Source organism: Mytilus trossulus, chromosome 2 (assembly GCF_036588685.1).
Source record: "Mytilus trossulus isolate FHL-02 chromosome 2, PNRI_Mtr1.1.1.hap1, whole genome shotgun sequence".
Lineage (NCBI taxonomy): Eukaryota > Metazoa > Mollusca > Bivalvia > Mytilida > Mytilidae > Mytilus > Mytilus trossulus.
This window is the reverse complement of record NC_086374.1, coordinates 17490951-17516438: the sequence shown is the minus strand read 5'-3', so window position 1 is coordinate 17516438 and position 25488 is coordinate 17490951. Positions and strand designations below refer to the sequence as shown.

The window sequence follows — 25488 nt, the reverse complement described above, 5'->3', positions numbered from 1 at the left end:
TCCTATGTTAAACTAAGTCCCCCTCTGGTTGCCATTTTGGATGATGGATCGGTTACAAAGTAACAACACTTGGTCAGCACCTCATAAGGAACATTCATGCCATGTTTGGTTCCATTCCATTCAGTGGTTTTCTAGAAGAAGTCATTTGTATGCATTTCCCATAGAGTCCTATGTTAAACTAAGTCCCCCGCTGGCGGCCATTTTGGATGATGGATCGGCTACAAAGTAACAACACTTGGTCAGCACCTCATAAGGAACATTCATGCCATGTTTGGTTTTATTCCATTCAGTGGTTCTGTAGAAGAAGTTCAAAATGTAAAATGTTAACGACTACGATGGACGACGAGAACAACGGTCGCCAAGCGATGAGAAAAAGCTCACTTTGCCCTCGGGCCAGGTGAGCTAAAAAAACAGACTAAAACACAAAAACTTAACTCTAACCACTGAACCATGAAAATGAGGTCAAGGTCAGATGACACCTGCCAGTTGAGCATGTACACATTACAATCCTTCCATACACCAAATAGAGTAGACCTATTGCTTATAGTATCCAAGATATGGACCAGACCACCAAAACTTAACCTTGTTCACTGATCCATGAAATGAGGTCGAGGTCAAGTGTAAACTGTCTGACAGGCATGAGGACCTTGCAAGGCAGAAACAATGGACATATGACTGATGAAAAGTTCATAACATAAGGCATCTATCTACGAAGTATGAAGTATATGTCCATTATCACTGAACTAGTATATATTTGTTTAGGGGCCAGCTGAAGGACGCCTCCGGGTGCGGGAATTTCTCGCTACATTGAAGACCTGTTGGTTACCTTCTGCTCTTGATTTTTTATTTGGTCGGGTTGTTGTCTCTTTGACACATTCCCCATTTCCATTCTCAATTTTAGGTCTTCCACTTTCTAAAAAATTAAGAAGTAAGTTAACGCCACTGCCGCCGCCAGATCGCTGTCCCTATGTTGAGCTTTTTGCAACTAAAGTTGCAGGCTTTACAAAAACTAACGACTATAAAAAGAAACTTTAATGACTAAATGATCAGCAATACAAGGTTGACAATTCAGATATTTTGTCATGAATTCTATTCTTATCTAGCGTGTTGGAGAGTGTCCTTTGTTGAGTATGCACATAAACCAAGGTTTTAAGCAATAGATCAACTATAGTTGGTGTGTTGAATGGTGGACACGTTTATCAGGTTCATCATACTTTGATTTTTATGGTTCATTTATCAATCTTCAGTTTTGGAAATGAGGTGTTTTCTCAGGTGCAGTAAACAACAGGCTTTCTATATTTGGTGTATGGTATGATTGGAAGGTCACGTCTGTCTGGAGATGTTCCTCTTACCTTGACCTAATTTACATAGATAATTAATCATTTTGGTAGATATATGCGACACTTGTAGTGAAACCTCCATATTACAGACTTTCAACACAAGTTCAAACATGTTGGCACTTGTTAATATATGCTGCTGCACACATTTAATCTGCCCAAGGGCTGCTTGAATGGCAATAACAAAAAAAAACATTGTTTTTTAAAACTTATTGCTTGGGAGCCAGCTGATACCTGCTTCTGAGTGCAGGTTTTCTCTGTATTGTGGCATTGGGCTGTGCAATGTTCTATGGTGAGGTTGCAGTCTTTTTGACACATTCACAGTTTACATTCTCTATTCTATTTTTTTTTAAAGTATCTTCCAAGAAATGTAAGCATGAGATTGCTAACAATGATATTACTCCATATATTTCCAGTTACAAGGGGCATAATTCTTTGACATATGTAGGCTTGAGAATGCTTGCAATGCAATTTTCTATATTATTAATATTTCCAAGGGGGAAAACTTTTTTTAGAAGAGTTCTGAATGTGCTCGAAAAAGGGAATGACTTTAATGTTTCATTGTACCGTATTCCAGTTTGCCAAGGGTAGGTACTTCATAATTAATAAGATACAAGTAAAGTCACATATGCTTGTACTTCATTTTATTCATTTTATGAATATATAAATTATACTATAAAATTAGACAGAAAGCTACTCTACAACAAGTATTGATTTTTTAAATATCACAGTCATGCTTTTGTTATTTGACAAAGCTGTTTGTCCAACATGTAAAAATGATTCTTACGAGATAAAAAAAAATATAAATCATACAATATTTGACAAGATTATAACTGACATTACAATTACAATTTACCATTCATACTACAAGATTCTTGTTTTAACTATGGTCTGTAAGTCCTATTTCATTTTTAATCTATTTCTTGTGTATTACATAAAAATTGACATCACCTACATATTTTGCATCTGTGTGTGAAAATGAATACCTTTACACTACAAACTAACTTATAGATAAGAAATTATCAGTATATCACAGAAAATATTCACAAACTAAAAAGATGCTAAATCATAATAAATAAATAAATATACAATACTCCCTGCAACTTATATTATGTACAAATAAATGCAAGACCATGAAATATAAAAGAAAGACATACATTTGATGCTGACCTACATGATACACCCCCCCCCCCCCCCCCCAATAAATAGATCTGGATCTTAAAAACAACAGATTTTATATCTTTAAAATAAAAGAAAACAATTTATGATGCAAAATAAATTTGAAACCAACAATTATTGTAGATCCAGGTGGCTCAATCTAGGAAAATTTTAAAAGACTGAGAGAAAAAATTCACAATCATTTAAATACATACCCGTTATAACTATTTAACATTAGATTTCTTCTACTGTTCTATCAATTGAAAACAAGAATGTACAGTTATACATTGAATGTGGACCAAGATGTAGGCTTTTTTGTTTACATATCAAAATCAAAACCAAGAAAAAGGAAAAAACACAAAAAGTCCAAATTTGTAGCCAAACACAGTAAAGCAATGATACATTTTAGTATTAAGAAGTGATATCTAAAGTTTAATGAATATCTTTCAGTGTTGAAATTTGCAATACTATATTAATCTGTCTGTGATTAATTCTGTGAAATGGTTCATTCATATTTTTGTATTTTCTTGTAGAAGATTTTTTTTTAAACTATAAAAATCAATCAAATAAATATCTTTTTAAATATTTACCAAGTACCACTTTTAATTCCTTGTCTTCCATAATCAATACAGTGTCATGGTATTAGTATAAAAAGATGTGGTATGATAGATCTGTATACTGTAGGACTTGAAAGGGTAAAACTACCAGGACACTCATCTATTTTTATAATTCAGAGCATGTACTCCATAAACATTTTCTCATAATTAAGTTAATAACATTTGCTTCCTTTGCCTTCAGTTAAGATTGATATTCTAGTATGCTTAGTCCCAATGTGAATACTATTTTTCTGCTAGCTCTATTTTAATACAAACTTCCTGTTGTAACCTCAAAAATTAAAAACCATTTTGTTTTGGATAATCAGATTTGCTTTTGTTAAATCTATACATCTACTTCACCTTTAAACAAAAAATGTTTTCTGTGGGAAATACTGTTACCCTACCAATCATTGCTTTAAATTGGCATGCCTATAACTTCACACAAAAACCTTTCTTGTAATCAAATCAAGATCTGTACTTATAATTTAATTATAAACTAACTACTATACTATAACACTATCGTTTTTTACATGACTTCGATGTTGTTACTGGTTTGGTATAAGCTAATCCTAATTTGTTAAATAGTTCTGCCCGTAATACTTTCTTGTCGAAGCTTTCTCCACCATATCTTTCTTTAAGTTCGTCTCTTAGTTGTGATGACTGACTTGCTACAAACCTTGACTGAAAAAATAAAATAATAATATGGCATGAAGCAAAGTTTTTCTTTCTCTTATTTTGTACTTTATTTAGTGAATTGCAGTCGAGTTTAGCAATTGATAGTTCATTGATAACATTCTGGCATATCACAAACAAACAACGATTGTTCCTTTACGAGTTAATCTATTAAAGTTTGTTTGACTTATTACGTCACACTACCTTTCGCTAAGCTTGGCCACATTTGAGTGTAACAGGTGTTAATGAAATTGACAACTTCTTGGAAAGTGGAAGGCACTCGAAGGGAATTTTGGTTAAGCAAAGAAGAAAATTTATCTTTTAATCATTACAGAAACAGATTATTACATGTAGTAATGCGTGGATTATCGGATTTATCCAATCTAGATAGTTAAATTATAAAGTTTAAAGTCCTTGCCGAGGCTCAGACTTTAAAAATTGATAATTTAACTATCTCAATTAGATAAATTTGATAATCCACTTGTATCAATGTAATAATCTATATTTAACAGCTATCTATCATCAAATGAAGAAGGATGTTGGATACATCCCTGACCATGTCACACTGGACATAAAAATAGGGTAAGTGTTTGCTATTCTGCATCCAGCAGGCCACACTTAGGAGTATGAACAAAGACTAATCAGAATAATATGTCTGTTTAGTGTGAGTGATTATTTCATCCAGCTGATGATTACCTTGTGATCCATTTATGTATAAAATCTCATCCAACTCAGTGTGTAGTTCTAGTTTAAGGCAGAATGTGTCTAAATATATTAATGATACTTGGTACTATTGTTGTCTACATCTAGAGGGTGTGTCATAATATAGATTGTAATGCTGTCTGAAATTTCATATTAAACTGTCAACATAATTTCTATCTTAACTGTAATGTAGTGAAATCTTTTCTGTAAGTTTTTATATCGTTTACTTTATTTTACCTGTAATATAGTGGTATCTTTTTCTTGTTGGGCTGTCTGTATTTTTCTGTCTTACCTGTAATATAGTGGTATCTTTTTCTTGTTGGGCTGTCTGTATTTTTCTATCTTACCTGTTATATAGTGGTGTCTTTTTCTTGTTGGGCTGTCTGTATTTTTCTGTCTTACCTGTAATATAGTGGTATCTTTTTCTTGTTGGGCTGTCTGTATTTTTCTATCTTACCTGTACTATAGTGGTATCTTTTTCTTGTTGGGCTGTCTGTATTTTTCTGTCTTACCTGTAATATAGTGGTATCTTTTTCTTGTTGGGCTGTCTGTATTTTTCTGTCTTACCTGTAATATAGTGGTGTCTTTTTCTTGTTGGGCTGTCTGTATTTTTCTGTCTTACCTGTAATATAGTGGTATCTTTTTCTTGTTGGGCTGTCTGTATTTTTCTGTCTTACCTGTAATATAGTGGTATCTTTTTCTTGTTGGGCTGTCTGTATTTTTCTGTCTTACCTGTAATAAAGTGGTATCTTTTTCTTGTTGGGCTGTCTGTATTTTTTTGTCTTACCTGTAATATAGTGGTATCTTTTTCTTGTTGGGCTGTCTGTATTTTTCTGTCTTACCTGTAATATAGTGGTATCTTTTTCTTGTTGGGCTGTCTGTATTTTTCTGTCTTACCTGTAATATAGTGGTATCTTTTTCTTGTTGGGCTGTCTGTATTTTTCTATCTTACCTGTAATATAGTGGTATCTTTTTCTTGTTGGGCTGTCTGTATTTTTCTATCTTACCTGTAATATAGTGGTATCTTTTTCTTGTTGGGCTGTCTGTATTTTTCTGTCTTTAACTGCTATATAATCCTCTGTTTCTTGTTTCCAGGCTTCAACTTCATCCTGTATCCTGTAATATTTTAAGTCCTCATTGAAATCATACATACTTTTATAGTAAATTTTATGTAGAAACAGCTTCTTTTCAGTAGTGGCAATATACAGCTTAGTTTATAAATTGTTTTTTCTCCACTAATGTCAAGATGTAAAGTCAGTGAACTTTTATGTTCTTATGCTTTTTCTATTTTATAGTTTTTAAATACTTTGAAATTCTCGGATGAATTAATATAACCTACTGGTATCACTAAAAAGAGTGTCTTCTTCAAAGAGTTTTGTACTCAAATGATGAAATAGAAAATGCTATTAAATCAGATCTACATATAAAAAGAAAGAGCCACTTTCATGTGATGGAACATTTACTTACTTTGAGTCAGAGTGCTACTCAACGTAATTTATTTGCTGTGTGATGTGACCTCTAAAACCCACCCAATATGTAAAAAAGAAGATGTGGTATGATTGCCTATGAGACAACAATCCACAAACGACCAAAATGACACAAACATTAACAACTAAGACTTCTTTAAATTGTTAAGAACAAAAGCATTCACATGTTTAATTATCTATAGACTTTTGTCGTATTTTCAACATCCTTTCTTCACTTTTTTCCAATAAATGAAACATGTGTATATCATGAATAGATTGTAACAAATAATTATTTTTCAATGGACAGTAATTACAACAATTATCTTAATACTGACATATATCATGGGCAGATATAAATACAATGTGAATAATGTTACTTTTGTATGTTTCTTTGTTGTATTTTCTCTCTGTTCACACGATCATCATGAGCCTTTAATGCTTTATGTTCTATTGCTTTGATGGCACTTTCACTGGCTTGTCGCTCCGTCTGAAAAACAAATAAAATAATATGATTAAGGAACAAAACAAATAAGAGGATTTAGGGTAACAGCTTATGAGAGCAAAGTTCTGGTTGGATATATGCATTAGTATTTACAGATACCAAGGTTTAGATTTTAATGTTCATTGAACAAAATGTCCAACATTACTTTATAAAAATATCTTTCGAGATAGCTGATAAATTTTTTAACATTGGCTGGGTGAAAAACAGGAAATAGCTGCCAAAACTTTAAAATATTGCAAAAACATTGTGAGATCACTGATTAGACACCGAGCTGAACTCATAAAAAAAACAAGACACCAAGTTATGCCTTTCACAAAATGTTGAATGATTTACAACACTTAGTTTTTTGTATTGATTGTAAGTGGTTTATAGTGTACATCCTATTGAAAAAATTAAAACCAGCCATCATAACCCGTATAGATGATTTATACTATAGAATATGAATATTGCATTTTGTTTTGGGTAGTAAAACAGTGAACAAAAAAAAAGAATATCAAATGGTAGTCATACAGTCAAAATTGACAGATTCTCTTTTGGCTGTAGTCGACATGATATAATGCCATTAATATAAAACAAGAAACAAACAAAAACAAAAACAGATTCCAAGTTTGTTCTAAATAAGTCTAGCTTTTATTCTTTATTAATTAAACAAGAACTTCTAATCTGGGAACACAGCCTTATAAACAATCTTGTATGTCTTTTGTTATCTCAATAAAAAATCAACATGTTAAACATTTACAAGGTAATGTCATTTAAAAGTGAATTTTAAAAATATGGATTTTTGATAATTGAAATGTATGCATTTGTGCCATTAGAAACTTAGGTAGAATTATTATGACAAGAGAAATGAAAAAAACATGTTTAGCCAAACTGAAATACTTACCTGAGCAGACAGCATCAACTACAGAGGTACAAAGGTTATCAATTGAAAGGTTTGTTGCTTAATGTCCAGTGACAAGTATTTCATACATAGTCAGGGCGATAATTTGAAATGGACATTGTAGACAGGTTATACTTAAACATCCATTATTCAGCTAAAACCTTATTATTAAAGGGCATTATCTTTTTTTTATGTTAATACTAATCATCAAGATCAGTATAATAATCTTCATTTTGTAATACTTGAAGAACTTACAAGGCAATGTTTCACATAATTTATATTTCAAGAGTCACATGTCCCAAATCAGTTTGTTTGATAAACTAATACATTTTAAACTTTGTAGCAACATTGTTTACCTAAACCAATAACAAAATTTTTATAACAGTATACATTCACTTCTTGCATTTAAATAAATTCCTTTTTATAGATTAAAAACAGAACTAATGATAAGTAAGATCTTACCGCTTTTCTTTTGTTCATTACATTTTCTCTCCAATCCTCCAGTTCTTCCTCCATTTTATGTTGAGAAGTTCTTACAATGGCTTGTTTCTTCTGTCTTTCTAATCTGTGATCAAAAGTAGGGTATACAAGTACATGTAGTATGAATCACTTCAGGGAAATGTCAATAATATAGGTCTCAACTTACCAATAATAAAATCAAAGTATAAAGCTTTATATTTTAAATACAATATTCTTGTCTGACCAAATCCTGCATAAAGAAAAAAAACCTGCAATAACTGAATTTCTGCAACAAACAACTTTAAATTCAGAAATTATTGTGTGCATTTATTATTACTATTTTTAAAAATTTACAAAAATGCAAGGTTAATTAAAGAAAAATCTGTATATAGATATATGTATCAATTATCAAAAAAGCAAGTTCTCTCATTATTGCATTAATCTTAAAAACCTTGCAATAATTTCTGAATTTACAGTACGCTTAAACCAACAGCAGTTTTAAAAAGTTATGTTAGCTGGTGAATTTGCTTGGATTCAACACAAAAGCTTTAACCTATATTGTAATATCATGTCATTCTCCTTTTTGTACTTTGGAAACAAAGCCATGTTCTAATTCCAATAAAACATGGGCTGTATGTAATTGATGTCAAATTAAAATTGCAAGGTCCACTGTGGGTTGAACAACAATAGAAGTCAAAATAGAAATCAAAATAGACATATGATTTAGTGTTGCAAATTAGGAAAAACAAGTTTACATGTATCTGTTCATTTGAATACTGTGGATTCATTTATTTTCGTGGGTACCAATTTTCGTGGATTATAAAAAACTTGCATGTTCGTGGATACTTGATTTCATGGTTTTGAGGAAGTGTGTATACAAGCCTATATAAAAGTTTGTATTCGTTGAACATCTAATTTCGTGGTTCTGCTGTTCCCACGAAATCCACGAAAATTGGTATCCAAGGAATAATAATGAATCCACAGTAGATTGGTTCAGTCCGGAATGCGGTTCGATAAAATTGCTCCCCTTGTTTTTTCGCTCTCCTGTCAATTCATGCAATTTCGCTACCTCCAAAGGTAGACGCTACAACGATGGGTGTTGTCAAGAAAGGTACAATTAAAGGAATCAGCTAGGAATTAGTCGATCACCAATGGTATAGGTGAGTTGTTTAATAGTTGTTGCATTGGGATAAATGCATGTTTTGGATTAATTCATAATCAGAAATAGCTGGGAAGGGGAGAAACGTGTTGCTACGTGAACCCGGAAAGGCCGGGACGAATTTTAAAATAAAATCTAGAGATGATCGTTCTGAGTGTGCCACCTACACATTCAAACGTGTGCACAAGCACAGTATTCCCTATCTATGTAATGTTTTTTTCATAATTATGTGATATAGAGCAAAAAAAGGTAGCAGTTTTTTGTGTCGTGTTGTTAAGCATTTCCAGGGGAGATAATGTTACTTTTCACAGTGTGTTTGATAGGTTTGTTACATTGTAACATTATATAATACACAATCATAAAGTGGATTAAAATAGCCTCTCACACTCTATTAACTGAATTTCAATTTATTCTATTTACCGTAGTGCTATTATATAAGACTTCGGAGGTTCATATCACTAATATTCAACGTTTTTATATCGGATTTGTTTTACTATTGTTATTGAAAGGTGCATAGTAAAAATTAAAAAAAAAAAATCCGATAAAACCGTTGAATGTAAATGACATGAAACTCAGAAGTCTTATATATTGTCCTTTAATATATAAGACCGGAGGTTCATATCATTTACATTCAACATTTTTTATCGAATTTTTGTTTACTTTCAATATTGAACGGTTCAACGGTTCAACATTGGTAGTTAAAAAAAAATCCGATAAAATTAATGGTTCAACATTGATAGTAAAAAAAAATCAGATAACATGTTGAATGTTAATGATATGAAGCTCCGAAGCCTTTCATTATTGTACTATCGTTTATTAGTTCTTTATTCTAACTAAATGTTTTTTTGTGGTGTATATTACAAAAAAAGGGGGGGGGGTCTTTTAAAAACACCAAAATACCTACAATATCTGTTTACAGAATGAGAGAGATATTTTGTATTCTAAAACTAATTTTTCTCACATGTTTGCTGGATGTTTGTTGAAAATACAGACAAATGTTTAGTACGTATACCCATCGGATCCCATCCCCTCTTTTTCAATTCATTAGTTCAAGATACAGCTCTGAAGAATATGCAATAACCTAACATTGATAATTTAGCTAACAATAAATTCAGTACATTTTTCTAACAAGTGAAGAACAAAGAAAACATTTGATATGATGTGAAAACATGGCCAATTAAGTAGGATCTTGTGGTTTCGTAGACATAAATGATAATTCAATATTTTCTATTCATATTTTAGTATATTTAATAACATGTTTATATTTTGTGACGCATCTGATGTATAAATCCATTGCCTTTGAAAGACTTCTTAGTTCCGATCCGTTGGTTGAAACCCCCTTTTTAACTGCCTGTTCGATTTTTTGTTTGCAGTGTCGAAAAGGGAGAAAGACAGCAGTTTTATCAAGAACTTATGTGAAAGATCTGCTATACATCTGACAGTCAGGAATTATTCTGAAGTACACATGTCGACCAGAGGCATGGAGAGGGTACCAGATGCTTATCTGAGATTCCAATTTGAACTAAACAAAGCAATATATAAAGATATGTAACTGTTGGAGAAATAATCTATATGAATAAAGTTAGGCCACAAAAAGGAACTTCTTTTTTTTATAAACAGAATTTGTCAAATGTATCCATAACAGAAGAGATGTGAATGCATCCTTCATAGCCTTGTAATAATGATGGTAATAATTTATATAATTTCTGAGATGATATAGCAGTGCCATTGGTTTTCCCTTTCTCCTTCTTCAAAGAACTTCGTTCTTATGTTGTACTGATATACCACTGTCCCAGGTTAGGGGAGGGTTTGGATCCCGCTAACATGTTTAACCCCGCCACATTATTTATGTATGTGCCTGTCGCAAGTCAGGAGCCTGTAATTCAGTGTTTGTCGTTTGTTTATGTGTTACATATTTGTTCTTTGTTCATTTTTTTACATAAATAAGGCCGTAAGTTTTCTCGCTTGAATTGTTTTACATTGTCTTAAAGGGGGCTTTTATAGCTGACTATGCGGTATGTGTTTTGCACATTGTTGAAGACTGTACGGTGACCTATAGTTGTTAATGAAATGTCATTTTGGTCTTTTGTGGATAGTTTGTCTCATTGGCAATCATACCACGTCTTTTTTTTATATTGATCATCTGAACTGGGTTTTTTTAAATTGGAGCCTTGTTCGAGAAGAGTTAAAAGAGCATATGCTTAATTTTTGTTATTTTTTAGAATCCTCATTTTTTTTAAATGAAACATTTTGAATATTCTACATAAAATATGCCAGTCAACCATAAATGTTAACACCCCAAAAAGGTCTTTAGTATATTCATTTGTCAACTTACAGAATATGTCAAAGGTTTAAGCATCCCAACCATTACCATGTGACTTGAGTTTTTGATTTGTCAATATCAAGCAAACTCGATATTTTCCATAACATCATAATAGTTTAGTTTAATTATTAAAAAAACAAAGGACTAACTCTTGTACAAAACTGTAACAGATTATCAAAGACTGTCTAGTAAGTACAATTTTAACATAGGCCACTGCTCTTAAAGCATCGTCTTAGCAACGGCTTAGTTGATTGTAAGTGTTGGATGCAGAGACTGATGACTTGAGACAATAGCATGGAGGTAAGTATGTTTAAAAACAACGTTTTCAAGAATATAGGCGGATTCGAGCGGGGGGTAGCTTTAGTCGGAAAAATTTGTTTGATTAAACATAGGGAATCACTGAAGCATATCTGGAGCGTGCTTTCCGTAGCTCCTTCAGTGCCCCCCCCCCCCTCCCCCTGTAAAATGTTGGATCGGCCACTGAATATTGGTTTAAACAGTGCGATGGAAGTCTTCAAATGTATATAAAAAAAATTAATGAAAGTCTTTGTGCTGGTTATTGAAGGTAAACTATTAAGACAAGAAAAAGATATAAATAGTAAATTCAAATCGTATGAATCGTATGAATAATATTGACGAACAAAAAAAAATTATCACATTATGTCGTCTGACGATTTTAAGATGCTATAAGATAGACTAAAAATGTATCGAAAATATAGAACAAAAGAAATCATGAAATAACTCACTGCAATCCCAATTTTAGATGCAAACACATGAAAAGAAAAACAAAATCACACCATATCTCCACATGACACAAAACAAAAACTAACTGCAATCAACAAATAAGACGCAAAGAGTCACAAGAAATGAAAAAAAAAAATCCATTTGCGACAACTACCAACTTATTATACTGTATGATCGAACACAAACATAGCCAAAATATAACACTCAAGAAATAAGACCCAAACTAAATTACAAGTAATTGCAAGATCAATAAATGATGCATAAAATATAATTCCGAACAACAATTGGTTGCTACCCCAAAAACTCAACTTCACAATGGTCAACCAATCTGGGTTACTGTATAACTAAGCTGTAACAAAATGTGTAACAAAACTTTTTAAATATTACAGAAATTATGACTGTCGTGTAATTGTAATGGTTTAAGAAAAAAACATGTCAAGCATGCAAATATTATTTAAAAAAAACTAGTTTTAATCACTTAAAAGTCATGTGATGTTACATATATAGGACGGGTGTGTTCGATGCGTAAATTAATTAACAAAACCCCGTCATATAACATCCAACTTTGAAGTTGCGTCTTAATGTCAAATTTAGGTGTGCCACTTTGGGAATGGTCTTAACGATTGACAATTCATTTCTCAATTTTTGTAATTTTTCCTAGATTTTTTCTATGTCCAGCAAAAAAAAGTAGCAGTTTATTAGGAGACCCCCTAAATGACGTAACAGCTCGACTTATGGTCATTTTAAAAACGATTGTTTGCAAGTTGCATTGTGAACAATTGTACAATATGAAAACTAATCAACGTGAATGCAAATATTTTTAATGACTTTACGGAAAGTAACTTTTGTGACATCTTGACAACTGTATACAAAGTTCATTACACTTTTCTACCTTCTAAACACAAGAGGTCGAATTCTTTTGTTCTATTTAAACCGCATATCGGACTGGGTTCATTTGGAAGTACCAACATTTTTTTAATTTTCCCATTAGAATCAAATAAGTCTATCATGACATGATCTTTGCAAATTTTAAGATAGGTAGACATTATATTTGTCAACTTTTACACCACACTGATGTTTGGTAAAAAGATATAGACAGATATAATGACTACCCATGTTAATCCGTCTACTTTATCACTCAATCACTCATCAATCCTTCATCATTTATACATAAAAACACTTGAAACCTCTCCTAAAATTGAGAGAGGTACACAGAAAATAATACAGCTTTAATTGCTGTTCTTCATCTAATGAATAATGTCACAATTAATCGACCTGCAAAAATTAATAAAGAGTTCATAGAAGGGCAAATCTTGAAAAATAGAATGCAACTATTTATATTAAATACAATAATAATGAATGTGTGTATTATCAATATTTTCAAGGTATTGTAAAGTTTAATTCAAATAATATAATTATAGTCTTATAACAGTAAAAACTAAGATTTATACAAAAATTGACAATACAACACTATACAGGGAGATAACTCTAAATGTTTCTCAAATATATATTTCACCTTTTTGGTCATAAAGGATTATGTCCCCTTTTTTAAATCTGTACTAGAACACACCCGTGATATCGCGGGTCTGTGACTGAATCAAAGTATATAACTTTGCCCAAGCCTTATTTTAGTATTAGAATTGTCATCTGATAAAGTCATGCCGATTATAAGATACACAGTTTTCTCTGCTTTCAAATCTTTCTGTTTGAACCTGTCGAACTGGAACTTATCAATTATTGGTATTATTAATTATTTGGAAAACAAAAGGTCCTGGAATGGAGTATTTTTTAATCAACAGCATTGTCCTATAATAGTTATAAATTGGACCTTGTTATTTTAGTGTTATAGATACTTGCAGTATTAAACATTTATACATGGTTAATTTTGCACATGGTATGAATTTAAGTTCAGAAAAGTTAATGACTCTTTTAAAGTGTTGACTGTGTTATTTTTTTTTTAAGGAAATTCAACAAATATTTTATATTATTGAAAATAATCTGCTGTCATTTCTAATTTAGGTTTTTTTCCTATGCGATCATTTTTAAATTAGGGTTTTAATTCCTATGCTATGTCATGTTTAATTATATTTATGATAAAATTAGAATTTCATATTTTTCATTGAAAGCAACATAGTTTTCAGGTTTACTTGACTCAAGACCTATTTCCCAGCTCACATATTTTTCAGTATCAAAGGCATATTCCCAAACAGCTTAAAATTTGTTCTTGTAGTGGTGGGTCCAAGGTTATTAAAAAGAGGGGGAGAGATCCACAATAACGTATGTGGTAGCAGTCAAAAATCTGAAAAAGTGTTTCAAGATCTTTCAAAATCCCACTTTTCAGATTTAGAGAGGGCCATTGCTCAATCCACCATCTGGGTATTTTAAGCAATATCTCTAGAACTTACTTATTAAGATTTATCTGTATGTCTCTCTGTTGTAATACATCTTGATATTTCCTTTCAGATTCTGTCATTCTTATGTGTGCATCCTTTTCTAAGTCTTTTCGATTTTCCCTGCAAATTCAGCAAAAAAATAAGTTTAAGTGTTTATGGGGATGATCACTTGATTATTTTAAAACAACTTATATTGTAACAATTTTTATTGACAACAAAATGTTCATTGAAACAAAGCCCTTAGTGTATATTTATGTAAATAAAAGTTTTACTAATTTGAATGAAGCTCTGCATAACATATATAAATTTCATTCTGAATATCTCTAACTTGTAAGTAATGGACAACTTCCTTTTTTTTTTAAGTTGTCTTTTTTAATTTACTTTCCTTTATGCTTTTAAGTTAATTATTTTCTTTTGTTTCCTTGAATTTATAGATTTCTTAGTATACCCCAAATTATCATAGATAGGTAACAATGTTTATTAATATTTATATGCAACCTTAAACAGTGACTACAATGTTTATAGCTATATTATTTGATCACATACCTCGACTCTTTCTCTACAACCGTATGACGACTTTCAAACTGATCTCTCTCTTTCCTATTATGCAACATTTTCATCTGTGAGAAAATATAAACATTAGAACAAATTATCAGAAATAAAGCTTAAACAATTTTATATACAAATATAAACATTCAACTTTGCTAGCAATTGGTAATGATCATTTACACTTCCCTCTTTTTTTTACTTAGATAGAATACTGTGAATTCTTAATACAGTAAAAAAAAAACATTGGTGGCCTTAGGCTGTTTTCTGCACTTTTGTCGGGTTGTTGTCTTCTTGATGCATTCCCCATTTCCATTTTTAACTTTAAAAAAATGAAAGTTTTTACTTAATCCACCGATTGGCCATTTTACACAATATGTAGTTATCACACACAATTTTACTTAATAGATATAGAAAGATGTGGTGTGAGTGCCAATGAGACAACTCTCCATCCAAATAACAATTTATAAAAGTAAACCATTAATGCTTATGAATGTAAACAAGATTCCAGAAGAAACACAAATAACTTATTTCTCTACTCCCCATAAATCATTGAATCTGTTCTCTTGAAATATAAATATTGCTTGATGTGTGAATAGTACTAAATCACGCAAGCTAGGCATTCAAAATAAACTAAATACATAACATACACAAATATAATTATATAAAAAATCTTAGAAGTGCTAACCAGTTTTCTTGTGTGAATTAAATCAGGTGATGAAATCCCATTTACCCCTAAGGGACTGGGTAAAAGACAAAGTTTACTGTTTAACATTTACTTTAATTCATTACAAATGTTGAAATTTTAAATTCAAATTGAACAGAGATGTTGTAATAGAATTTATTCAACACTAGAATTAAGAATGTAATATTATATTTCTGAGCTACTTACTAAACTATCTCTTAATAGCCTATCCTGTTTCCTCTGAGCTACTGATTTTATTTCAAAATCTTGCTGTTGTACCATCAGGTCTTTCATTTCTAACTCATCTCTTGTTTTAACTTTTTTGTTACTGGTCTTTAATAAACAGTACATGCTTTTATCAATTTTTTGTTTTACATTTAACTTTACCTGTTCTATATCATAATTTCATTTGAGAATTGAACGCTTCTTTTTGTAACTTCATTGGGGTGTAAAAGCGTTGACCCAAGTACATTTTGTATGAAGCGTGGAAGCATTTCATTCTTAAAATGTGCACAGGGTCAACGCTTTTACAACCCTATGAAATTACTAAAAGAAGTATTCAATACTTTTAGTTACTATTATTTGCTATGATCATGAAAACACTATACCTATCAAATGATCAAGTATTTTCTTTTATTTACCTATGCACTTATTGTAGAAGCATGTGTTAGCCAAGCAGAATAATGTATTATGATGAAACATCTAATGTAACTATTAAAATATAAGAACAGTGCTTTACCAATATGGAAACAATATAAAATATAATCTTAACTTTTGTCAATAAAAGGGCATTTCATTTTATGCATTTTCTAATACAGTACTGATCAAGATTAAGGAGAGGGTTGCAATCTCTAAAAAGTGGTTTTAACCCTTATAAAATGTTCCGGTATATATATACTTTTTCTCATTTGGATTATTCAAATTAAACATAACTGCTACCCATAATTGTAAACCACCAGTAAAAAAAAAACCTTGTTGTTCAGTGTCATTGGAATTGAGACTTTTGTGTGTTTCTTCAGAGGGTACATTATATATAAATGAAGTAACTCTTTCTAACAATAAGATATATTTGTATACATGTATAAATTTACGAAAGGTACATTTTCCACATGCATATTGAACAATATACAATGATGAACATATACGGAATATGTTAGACTAACTAAAGTTGCTATGTGTATTCATATTTTGTACCTTAACTGTTAAAATGCCATCCAGTTTTGAAATCTGAATTGGAAGACTAATTGTGTTTATGCATGCCAGATATTGACCACAGGCTTCGCTATATTTCAGTGAAAAGAAATTTTTCAATTTTGACCATGTTTAGAAGGTTTTAAATACTGAGTGAATTTGAGAAAAAGATTGTTTGGTTGAGCTTGGCAGTAAATATTTAATGCATTGTCCCAATAAATTTCATTTTTTTGTTTTTTTGCAAATATATCACATGATACAATAAATTTCTTCTCTACCTTCAGAATATTTTTTATATTTGTATTTAAAAAAACACATCAATTACTAATTCAAAAGATGGATAAGAAAGATCATAAAGGTTTCATTACACAACTGACACGACAGAACTATTTATGTGAGATTTCAAGACTAGCATTATCTCAGTAAATTGTTTTTTGTTCAACCAATATGTGTTAGAAAAAATTATAGGGCAGCAATTTTTTCCCTGTAAAAATCACTGTCTTAATATATTTACTGATCTAAAAGGATTTGGCTTTTTTTATGTTGTTCCTAAAGACAAATTCTATACTTTTTGTTGTTGATTAAAAGGTGTGATGCCTGTAGTCTATTCCTTAATAATAGTACCTGTATTCTCCTCTTTAACTGTTCTTTGTCTTTTCTTTCCTTTATTTGAAGATCCTTTTGAAGCAATATTATTGGAATTAATAAATAACATTTTTTTCAATAAGATATTTCAAATAAGAAAGAGCAGTGTCAAATTGTATTTGGAGCTTTTAAAATGACATACTAAATCTAAATGAGTCATACCAATCTGTTTTATGTAAATAAAATTGTTAAGTATTTTTCTTCATATCTTTATGGGCCTGTATTTTAAACCGTTAACGTCACTTTGATGTCATAGTGATCTATTAATATACAGTAAATGAATGTATAATAATGCAACATGCAGAATAAAATAGTTTACACAAAGTTTCTGGATATGAGCCATAAAAACGAACCTTTTGTTTTTGTTGAGTTCTTGATGAGATATCCCATTTCTGCATTGCTTGGTGAAGTGACTGTTCTTTTCTTTCTAATTGAGATTTTTCCCTCCTTTGTCTTCTTTTCTCTGATTCCATCTAAAATTTTACAAAATAACTCGATATCAGACATTTATCAAACTTTTAAACATTTACATTCCCTATTGATTCTTAGAAGCCTATATTTTTTTCCAGAAATTGGTGATAAAAATTCTAGTAACAGAATTTTTATGCAATAACAAGAAAAGTGATTGAATTTTTTATTTAAAAATAAGTGTAAACTAATTAAATGATTCAGTATTTTCTTTGGTACAACTTATACTTAAATTAGGAAATTATTGCTGAAATAGCAATAACAAATCTCGAATTTTTATCTATTTTTAAAAATCACAGTCATTTCTGAAGTTATGGTATAACAATATACATGTGCGGTCTTCAAAAGAATACACAATATTGCTTGTATTGCTTTAACATTTACTATCTTACTGATTGAAGCTCAAAAAGGATTGTATTGATTTCTTTCCCCTTCCACAGTACCTTTTTTAACAATTTGATTCTATTCTCCTCTGCTAGCATCCTGCGCCTTTTCATTTCCGACTGTACCCTGGATTCTTCTTCTATCTTTCTCTGATGTTCCCAGGTCAGATCAGCTATAAATCTGTCACGGTTTGTGGCTCTCTCCTGTTCACCCTTTGTCATCATTAGTTCTAAAATTCTTTGGTCCTGTACAAAAGTTTGCTAATGATTAATAGAAAACGATTAAATTTAAAAAAAAGACTTCTGTAATGCCAAAAATTACGAACTTACTTATAATAACTGTATAGCTATCAGAATTTTCAAAAGATTTTGAAGGATTTTGTATAGAAGATGCAAAAGCCATGTAAATGTTATTTCTGTGTGTCTTTATTTTTGGTACATTCTAGCAATCCAATAAAAATCTAATTTCTCATTAACCTTTCCTAACCAATTTGACTAACTTTTTCACTTATAGTATTTTCACTTTCAAATAGAAATATTATCATTTGAATAGTCCATTTGCCAATTAGTGATTTGATTCTGTTATTACACACTTTTTAAACAAATTACTTCCCTTTGTGAATCTTAGGCTGGTTCCATAACGGACAAAATTGGCTTTTACCTTTGCAAAGCAAATTGAAAGTGATGTATCAGCGGTTCACCTTAGTTTTTCATGAAAAACAATTTAGCTTAACAACAAATTAATGAAAATCTAATTTAAAGATTTGAAAAAAATCACTCACATTACGCACAGGTAAGTGTGCTCTTTCTGCTAGCTCCCCATTGTAACTAAAAATTAATGTCCCTCATAAGGGAGACAACTTAAAAGGGATCTCTAATAACAGGGTCAATTGACGGGAATTGGTAAAAAGCCTGTTGCATGAGCTTTTTTGTTTTTTTTATCAAGAATACCAAACCACTGACTCCATTCTACATTTAAATTCCCAGTGTTCACAGTTATCAATTCTAGCTTTATTTGCTTTTCACAGATTTATTAGTGTTTTCTAAGGAGTACAGTAATTGAGACTTTATATGATCACCACATAATTCTATTCTCAACCATGTAAAATAACGTACCCTTGGTGTGACTACTACATGACTGGTATCAATAGATTTATTCAGTGTTTTCTTCAGTCTAGTATTGGATATTGGCTGAGCACTATCAATTGTACTTCTATTTAACAAACAGGAACTTCCATTGGACACCAAACTAGATGTGCTTCTTGATCTTCTTATTGGTGTTGATTTGGGCCGAGGTTTTGGACTGCAATATATAATAAAAAAAAATCTACAATTTCTGTTTTTAGTTAGATATCAAAATGATTTGTGTGTACTTTTTATTGTAGCATGTGACACTTTGGATATATATTGTAACAAGGTTATGAATATTTAACAGTAGAAGAATACCTTTGCCTATTTCTTTTTTCTTTCTTGGACAATAATTCTTCTCTTAATTTCAAGCTTTCTTCATGCAGTTCTTTTACCCTGTAATATATCATAGAGTAAACAAAAAGGTAACAGGATATCTTGAGATCTTCTTATTCTTATATTGTCCGGGAAAATGCACTGAATACAAAATACAGAAATATATTTGCCTAGTTAACCTGATGAATTTCACATGACTGGGAATTTAATTTTTGATCACCACTTGTCATTATTTTGTAAAACATAATGGAATATCCAGGACATCATGTTAGTTGTTAATTTTGATTCTCATTAAAGATTGTAAGCCTATAAATAAAAATATCTTTTAATCGCATACTAATTAACCGATAAAGAGCTAATTTCTATCTTTTTCTTTAAAGATATCTTCCATAAAATTGAGAATGGAAACGGGGAATGTGTCAAAGAGACAACAACCCGACCATAGAAAAAACAACAGCAGAAGGTCACCAACAGGTCTTCCATACCAATTAAATAGTCGTGAAAAAATTTTCCACTGCTGACACAAGCTGGTCGAGTGGGGTACGTTTTGCAATCACATTATTCATCAGCTGTCCATCTACCTTTTATAGTTTTATATTTATATTTAAATTCAATGAATATAATAAATCTACCATTATTTCATTGATTGACTTGTAAAAAAAATCAAAATAAAACAAATCAGCTGAGTGATTACGCAACATCCACAGATGAAAAACATCATAAAATGATACCTTTTAAAACAGAATCAGTTTTCCGTTTAAATAGTTTTGATTGTTATATCTGTTCAAAGTTGCCATTATAAGTCTTGGGTCATTTTGAAAATCTTATTTTTCCTTGTCAGTCACTGTTTTGTATTTACATGCGAGACTTGTAAATCACAAATTGTCTCCCTTGTGCAGATTTTGATAGCCATTTGACTTCGCCATGAAGTCAGTCCACCAGCAAGATTTAGCCATTTTTAAAATACTTTGGCAACTAAATCTTTATTTCGCCAGCAATATTGTGACCTGGAGCAGTTGATCTGAGGTGTTACTAACCTGTTATTCAACTCATCATTAGTAACTCGTTTATGACCAATGGATGTTGCCCAGGCTGTTCTTGTTCTTTGAAGACTGCTTTTTGTTTTCTCCTCCTCTGAGAGAATATAAAAAGACATTACTCTAAAACTCAAGATAATCAATGTTTAAAGGAGTCTAAAAAAACTCAATACTGCATCTTTCCCAACAATAAGAACAGGTAATAACCAAAATTTTCTCATTATTTTTTTTATGAAAAAAACAACAACAAATAGTCTATAAATCTTATTATATTTCTTATTTAAATATAGTGAGTCAGTGTCTGCTACAACAAATTACATGAGTATATCAGTGAACAATAAGGTCATATTAAATGTTACAGGGTTAGTTCTGTGTAAGATTCTTTTTAAAATTTCATCATCAACTTTGTTCATTTTTTTTTAAAATTAAATAGAACCCAGTGGTGATTATGGGTTGTTGTAGAGCTACCTGATTTAGACCTAGTACTGGTAATTTTCGATCTGTTTGGTGTTCTAGATCTTCTTTGGGTTGCTGTGCCTGTCTTTTGTGAAGAAGAGTTTAAGCCTAGCTTCCTCCTTGCTGTTTTTTTAGTGGTACCTTCTCCATCAACAAGTTTCTTCCTTTCTTCTTTACATAATTTAAGTACTCCTTCAAGAAATAAGAAAATGAACATTACAATACAATGAATGCTGAAAAACCATAGAAGAGTCTTAGTTTCAAACATCTTAATCAGTCTCAAATTGTGTGGTGTTTACAATACTAATAGTTTGTAATTGGAATTTGGTCCAAGATCTGTAGAAGAACTAGATAATATAACATGAAAACCCTACATAGAGAATGTTATAAAAAATCAACTCAAATTCAACATTTTGATGTCAATGTACATGGTGACATCCACTTAATCTGAACTTTGGTTGATGGTTGTCACATTTACTATCATACCACATCTCCTTATTATTTTTATTTATATACAAAAAAAACAAAAAAGTTCAAAGTCAACAGATTGAAAACTGTAGAATTATTGATATTAAAAATTAGATTCCTTTTTATTCCATTTTCATAATTTTGTGTTTATTATAGAAAACATCCTAATTGACTGATTGATTGTTGGTGTTTTAACGCCACTTTTGGGCTATTTATTGTCCGCCAGTTTTTTTTAAGCTGGAGTGTCCAGAGAAAACCACTGACTTTTGTTAGGGAAACTGACAACCTTAGTCAATTAAGATTTAAAAAAAAAGTTTTCTATATAGAAATTCATGTTATGATCTTTCTGAATTAAAACAGCTATTTACTCTGTCTTTCTTGCTCATGTTCATCATATATATTGTAAATGGTTCTTAGTGGGATGTCTTGAGGTAAAAGTTCTTCCTGGAAATCAGTTAAAGGCTTGTACAGAATGTCCACTGGCTGAAATAACAAATAAATAAGAAGTAGTAAATATCTATGCAGCTTCTTTCTTACGCAGTCATACTTCATATTATCATTGAAAATGCACAAACACTTTATAACAATAAATACATAAATACTATATTTATAGAGGGCATTATGCAATAACAACAATAACATCAAGTGCTTCAACTTAAAAAAATAAAATACAAAAATACATAAGACATAAATTACAAAGCACCATGCCATCTAATATGAATCAAACATGCAGATAAAGATTAGAAAATCAAAATTTTAAAAATGATAAATTCATGTACCCTAAAATGTACAAAATGTACCTACAAAACAGTCACTTGAATATATCCTGACCATGAAAAATAAATTCTAGTCGCCTTGGTGTTCACAGCAATCACTTTTGTAATTTTCTTTATTACCAAAAGGAAATTTTTCAAATATAGATAAATAATTCAAGGACTTAACATAAATAATAATTATTTTTTAAGAAAAGATGTGAAATCATTGAATCTAGTAACTTTAATGGAACTACTGTCTTTGTAAACAAATTGATGGATTTTCTTCCAATACTCAAGTCTACATCATACAATTCTGAATAGCAGTAAAGTAAATTTGTTATTTTATAATTATAAGATTAAAATTGCATTTAATTTATTTTTGATCCATTATATTGCATTGAAATTACACATTCATTCCCAGATCGTTTGTTTTTGTAATTTTTTTCTTGGTCTAGCTCTGCCATTAAAATAGTCAAGATAATCAAGGAATGGACTTGGACAACCCATGACCAAAATATTCATTCAAATAATATTACTACAAAATATATTTTTTTTAATTTGATGAACAATACCTTTACTCCAACTTTAGCGCATGCTTCAAGTGACCTAGGACTTGTCAAAACATATTTACTGTCTTCATACACAGGGTCTTCAAAGTTGAAGAAATCAATGTGAATCTTTGGGTCTTCTAAAATTAAAAAAAATAAGAATATATATAACCATGATAACAAAACACATGCATTATTGCTGAAAATCCATTCAGTAGTTAAAGACAGAAGAATAATTAATATTTATAATTCAAATTTCTCTTTCGAAGAATAGTTTTTTCCATGCTTAGTTAACCCTTAACATACGGAGATCATCATATGACGTGTGTACCCAGACCACCTTTATTTGACTCCAATGGCATTCCATACTTTTAGAAGTCCGTTTTATGATGCTTATTTGGAAAGTTATGCATGTTTCGTCAACCTGAGGCTATCTATTGTCATGTCTCTTATGTATAAATTGCATTTTGAGCACAAATACTGACATGGAAAATTGAAATCGAAGGAAACTAAGTACTGTAGGAATCTACAAAGCAGTATATATACATGTATATATTACTCCACATACAGATAAGTTTCAGGTAATATCTATTAGTTCTCATGTTCATCTTCAGTTTCTGGAATTGATCGGAAAACTAGTGTTACTAGTGTTACATGTACATGATTACAGTGCTTAAGTGACTCGAATTCACCTCATCTGACCTGAGAATCTGTCCCGCTTTTGAACTATTGCCGTCATACAACAATCACTTTTCCATTGTGGGATCCAACATTTTGTATTATGACTCCAAATTTAACGACAACCTGTGTGATGTTCAGTAATGGGGGACAAATAGCGATAAGGTGTATTCTGGTACCCCTTAAAATGTGTAACAGAAGGTGACATATTATGAGTCTTCTATTCCGTCTTAAGGTTCATGTGGACCCTATGGCTAAAATGGCCGTATTTTCACCTCAAAAATTTCTCTGAGTACAGGCAAACCTGTGCATCTGGAAAAGTTTTAAGGCATAGCATGCCCTAGATAAATAGATTTCAAATGTATTGTATGATTTAAAAAAATCATAACTTAACTGAATTTTGCCGTACACTTTTTTTCGTCTCTGAGGAGATGATAAAATTAACAAACAGTTGAGTTTACCTTGATATGGTCCACTCAGTTACACAGTTTAAATAACCAATTATTGTCAGGTACCTATTGTCCATCTGATGTCCATGTCAATATTAAAAATGCTCACTTTAATTTTTACCTGTGGGGAAGTTCTCAAACCTGTTTCCCAACTTAGTTTATTTTGGTACGTTCTGGAGGAATGAAAAAAAGTCCACGGGAAAATCCAGCTAAGTTTTTATTTTTCTAAAACATAAAACATACTTAAAATTCATTTATCTAGGGCATGCTATGCCTGATTTTTTTTACAGATGAGCTGGTTTGTCTGTACACAGGAGGTTGAAATCCTATCAATGAGGGTCTATAAATATGTCAACTCGACTATCACAGTAGAGCTTCTCTCACCGCCGATTTGCATAAACTTGTGAAAACACGTTTTTGAAGGTTTTTTTCTTAGATCTAACAAATAATATGATTAATCTGCAAACTATTTCAATGATTTGCAGATATTCAATTGAAATTACCAGACATTTCTTTGGCTTTCCAAGCGGAAAAGAATGCAATATGAACTCTACAGATGAGAAAGGAAAGAAGCGTGCAATGCCCTAATTCTTGTCAGCCATTTATAAACAAAGACGTTGAGGAGACAAAATAAGTCAAACTGTTCCGACCATGAGATGTTTTATCCGCGATGGAATTTTAATCTACCGTTAGTTTTTACATTGAAGATTAATATTGTTATGTTTAATCGTATGATTTTGGATTCGGAAAAAAGAATAACAGTCTTTATGAATCAAAATTTGGTACATAAAGTTGAACACTGGGAAAAATAAAAATACAAACAGAAACCACCCAAAAATGTTAATAAATCAATATTTCTGGAAATCCTTTTCTTCTTTTTCTCTATTTTTTGCTTAAAATACTGAAAACTCGAATGTGTCCATAGTACACGTATGCCCCCCACGTACTATCATTTTCTATTTTTAGCGGACCATGAAACTGGGGTTAAAACTCTTATTTGGCATTAAAATTAGATAGATCATATCATAGGGAACATGTATACTAAGTTTCAAGTTGATTGGACTTCAATTTCATCCAAAACTACCTTGACCAGAAGCTCCAACAATTGAGGAGTTCCAGAGTGCACTAGCCAAGAATAGTGCACCCAAGAAGCCAACACCATAGACAGCAGCCAAGTGTACATAGTTTTAAACTGTATATATTCGGAACGTTTTATTTGTAAATAGTTATTGGAGAATTGCTGTCTCATTCTCCGTCTAGTGGACTTATAACATTCTTTTAAAGAATCCAGTCCTAAGCAAGGAAGAAGAAGAAGAAGAAGACC

The 25488-nt window shown here is 31.1% G+C and overlaps 1 protein-coding gene across 3 annotated transcripts; it reads right to left on the bottom strand.

Annotated features, from left to right (window-relative positions):
* Window positions 1–3398: 3398 nt before the first annotated feature.
* LOC134706634 (coiled-coil domain-containing protein 177-like) lies at window positions 3399–24799 on the bottom strand. Of its 3 annotated transcripts, XM_063565740.1 has the most exons (18): window positions 24668–24799; window positions 23062–23177; window positions 22103–22217; window positions 21279–21458; window positions 20811–20907; window positions 19756–19833; window positions 19426–19612; window positions 18370–18555; window positions 17812–17931; window positions 17438–17491; window positions 15830–15955; window positions 14938–15011; window positions 14404–14511; window positions 7776–7878; window positions 7317–7334; window positions 6309–6418; window positions 5473–5581; window positions 3399–3772 (listed from the first exon to the last, which is right to left on the bottom strand). In XM_063565740.1, the coding sequence occupies exons 1-18, from the start codon at window positions 24672–24674 to the stop codon at window positions 3608–3610; spliced, it is 1953 nt and encodes a 650-aa protein (XP_063421810.1). In that variant the 5' UTR covers window positions 24675–24799; the 3' UTR covers window positions 3399–3607. The 3 variants fall into 3 exon arrangements, with proteins under 3 accessions (XP_063421810.1, XP_063421811.1, XP_063421812.1); XM_063565741.1 differs by lacking the exon at window positions 7317–7334; XM_063565742.1 differs by lacking the exon at window positions 17438–17491.
* Window positions 24800–25488: the final 689 nt, after the last annotated feature.